At 52.7% G+C, this 3,348-nt stretch overlaps 1 protein-coding gene across 1 annotated transcript; it reads right to left on the bottom strand.

Annotated features, from left to right (window-relative positions):
• Positions 1-1,451: 1,451 nt before the first annotated feature.
• On the bottom strand, positions 1,452-2,263 carry LOC119449302 (uncharacterized protein K02A2.6-like). The gene is made up of 2 exons (XM_037712474.1): positions 2,214-2,263; positions 1,452-2,142 (listed from the first exon to the last, which is right to left on the bottom strand). The coding sequence occupies exons 1-2, from the start codon at positions 2,261-2,263 to the stop codon at positions 1,452-1,454; spliced, it is 741 nt and encodes a 246-aa protein (XP_037568402.1).
• Positions 2,264-3,348: the final 1,085 nt, after the last annotated feature.

Genomic DNA, 3,348 nt, shown 5'->3' with positions numbered 1-3,348 from the left:
GCGCCTGGAGAAGATGGAATAACAGTAGATTTGATCAAAGATGGAGGAGATATCATGCTTGAAAAGCTTGCGGCCCTTTATACGCAATGCCTCACAACTTCAAGTGTACCAGAGAGCTGGAAGAACGCCAACATTATACTTATCCATAAGAAGGGAGACGTTAAAGAATTGAAGAATTACAGACCCATTAGCTTGCTTTCAGTATTGTATAAAATATTCACCAAGATAATTTCCAATAGAATCAGGACAACACTTGACTTCAGTCAACCAAGAGAACAGGCTGGCTTCAGGAAGGGATATTCTACGATGGACCATATCCATGCCATCAATCAGGTAATCGAGAAATCTGCGGAGTACAATCAACCTCTCTATATGGCTTTCATAGATTATGAAAAGGCATTCGATTCAGTAGAGATATCAGCAGTCATAGAGGCATTGCGTAATCAAGGAGTGGAGGAGGCATACGTGAATATCTTGGCAAATATCTACAAGGATTCCACAGCTACCTTGGTTCTCCACAAGAAAAGTAGAAAGATACCTATCAAGAAAGGGGTCAGGCAAGGAGACACAATCTCTCCAATGCTATTCACTGCATGCTTAGAAGAAGTATTCAAGCTCTTAGACTGGGAAGGATTAGGAGTGAGGATCGATGGCGAATATCTCAGCAACCTTCGGTTTGCAGATGACATTGTCCTATTGAGCAACAATGGAGAGGAATTACAACATATGATTGAGGACCTTCATTGAGAAAGTGCAAGAATTGGGTTGAAGATGAATATGCAGAAGACAAAGATAATGTTCAATAGCCTGGCAAGGGAACAAGAATTCAGGATCGCCCGTCAGCCTCTAGAATCTGTAAAGGAATATGTTTATCTAGGTCAATTACTCACAGGGGACCCTGATCATGAGAAAGAAATTTACAGAAGAATAAAATTGGGTTGGAGTGCATACGGCCGGCATTGCCAAATCCTGACTGGGAGCTTACCACTGTCGTTGAAAAGAAAAGTGTACAATCATTGCATTCTACCGGTGCTAACATACGGGGCAGAAACTTGGAGGTTAACAAAGAAGCTCGAGAACAAGTTAAGGACCGCACAAAGAGCAATGGAACGAAAAATTTTAGGAGTAACGTTGAGAGACAGGAAGAGAGCGGTGTGGATCAGAGAACAAACGGGGATAGACGATATTCTAGTTGACATTAAGCGGAAGAAATGGAGCTGGGCAGGCCATGTAATGCGTAGGATGGATAACCGGTGGACCATTAGGGTTACAGAATGGATACCAAGAGAAGGGAAGCGCAGTCGAGGACGGCAGAAAGTCAGGTGGGATGATGAGGTTAGGAAATTCGCAGGCGCAAGTTGGAATACGCTAGCGCAAGACAGGGGTAATTGGAGATCGCAGGGAGAGGCCTTCGTCCTGCAGTGGACATAAATATAGGCTGATGATGATGACTATAACCGAGGGCGTTGAGCCAGCCCCATGACGATCGCGGGGGAGTTGACGTCCCGTACCGAGACCTGCTTGCCTGCCTGAACAGGTCTGAGTTCATGAGCCGCGTGTCTTCTGTTGAAGTCGGATGCTTGGCGCCTCCGGTTATCTTGGTCACGCCGAGTGAATGGGACCGACGGCGGCCAGGTAGGCTCCAGCTGGTGCGACGCCTTCGGTACCCGGGTCTGTAGGCGCCTGCCCATGAGCAGCTGAGCAGGGCTCACTCTGTTTACCCCAGGGGTGTCCCGGTATGCCAGAAGCGCAAGGTAGGGATCATCCGCCTTCTGCAGCAGGTCCTTGACCGTACTCCCCATCCGTTCCACCTTCCCATTCAAATGTGGAAAATGGGGGCTGCTAGTGGCGTGGCGGAAACCGTAGGAATCGGCGAAGGCAGAGAACTCTCTTGCAGCAAACTGAGGACCGTTATCGCTGCGCACCAGTTTCGGGATCCCGTGGCGCGCAAAGACGCTCTTGATGACGTTGATGACTGCAGGTGCTGACGTCGAGCGCAGGCTGATGACCTCCGGGAAGCGTGACCGGTAATCCACCAGAAGGATGTAGTCCAGGCCGTTCAAATGAAAAAGATCTACGCCCACCTCTTCCCAGGGCCGAGTTGGAGTGGTTGACGGCAAAATGGGTTCCGAGCACTGCACCCTGGTTTCGGCACACGTGGGGCAGTTAGACACCAGTGTCTTTATCTGGTTGTTGATGCCCGGCCACCAGACTGATTACCGAGCCAGAGCTTTGCACCGGTTGATGCCTTGATGCCTATCATGAAGGAGCTCGAGCGTGCGGCTCTAAAGGGCGGACGGCACGACGATGCGGGACCCCTTCAGAAGCAGTCCCTCACAGATGGTGAGATCCCCCCGGTGCTGCCAGTAACTCTTCACGTGGAGAGGCAAGTGGGACTGCCGGGGCCAGCCGTTGGCGCAGTATTGCAGCAGCAGACTGCACACGCCGTCGTTGGCTTGGGCCTGGCGCAGGTGCTCGAGCTGCGACGAGACGATGTCTGGGAAAGAGCGGAAGAGGCTGGGATCGAGACGCAAGTCGCCCGAGGGCTGAGGAGTCCCCGAGACTTGGTCGACAAACGAGCCGATGCCCAAGGCTTGGATTGCCAGGAAGCCCAGCAGCTGGACCGTGTTGGTTGCCAGGACGTAGAGCAGCTTCTTGGTGAGCTAGCCGTGCCCTGACAGGGTAGCGACGTAAGTGCCTCTGACCGGTAGGACGTTGTTGCCAGGGCCTTTCAACTCGCTCTTGGTGTTTTGAAGCTTCGAGGGGACGCCAGGAAACGTACAGGATGCGACAGAAACTTCGGCGCCAGAGTCCACCTTGAAGGAAAGTGGACACCCATCGACGAGTACTTCAACGAACTTCGCGTTCGGACGCTCTCCCGCAACTGCATGTAGCTCGATGGAGCTGACAGAAGGCTTCGCTGCGTGCCTCCCGTTGCCGCGTTTCATCTTAAGGCACACGTTCTCGAAGTGGCCACTCTTGTGGCAAAAGTTGCAGGACGCTGTGCGAGCCGGACAGTCGGTGCGAGGATGCGATGTGCGTCCGCAGAATGGCCACAGCTGCTGCGTTGTCTTCTCAGAAGACGCTGGCTTTCTCTTGCGAACGCGAGCGGCGTCGATGCGAACGCGAGCGGCATCGATGGCGAGCGTCGATTAATCGGCCGAGTCACGAGCCTTGCGTTTGTGATCGGCGTCTTCGTGTTGGCGAACGTGCGTGAGCGCTTCGTGCAACGTCAATCTCGGGTTCCGACAAAGCTGGTCCGAGAGCTTGCGGTCAAGCAAGCCCACGAGGAAACGGTCTCGGACAAGACGCTCTTCGATGTCGGTGCAACGCTTGACCATCGTCCGA

The sequence above is a fragment of the Dermacentor silvarum genome, chromosome 4 (genome assembly GCF_013339745.2).
Source record: "Dermacentor silvarum isolate Dsil-2018 chromosome 4, BIME_Dsil_1.4, whole genome shotgun sequence".
Classification (NCBI taxonomy): Eukaryota; Metazoa; Arthropoda; class Arachnida; order Ixodida; family Ixodidae; genus Dermacentor; species Dermacentor silvarum.
The sequence above is the reverse complement of the archived record's forward strand: the minus strand, read 5'-3'. Positions and strand labels throughout refer to the sequence as shown.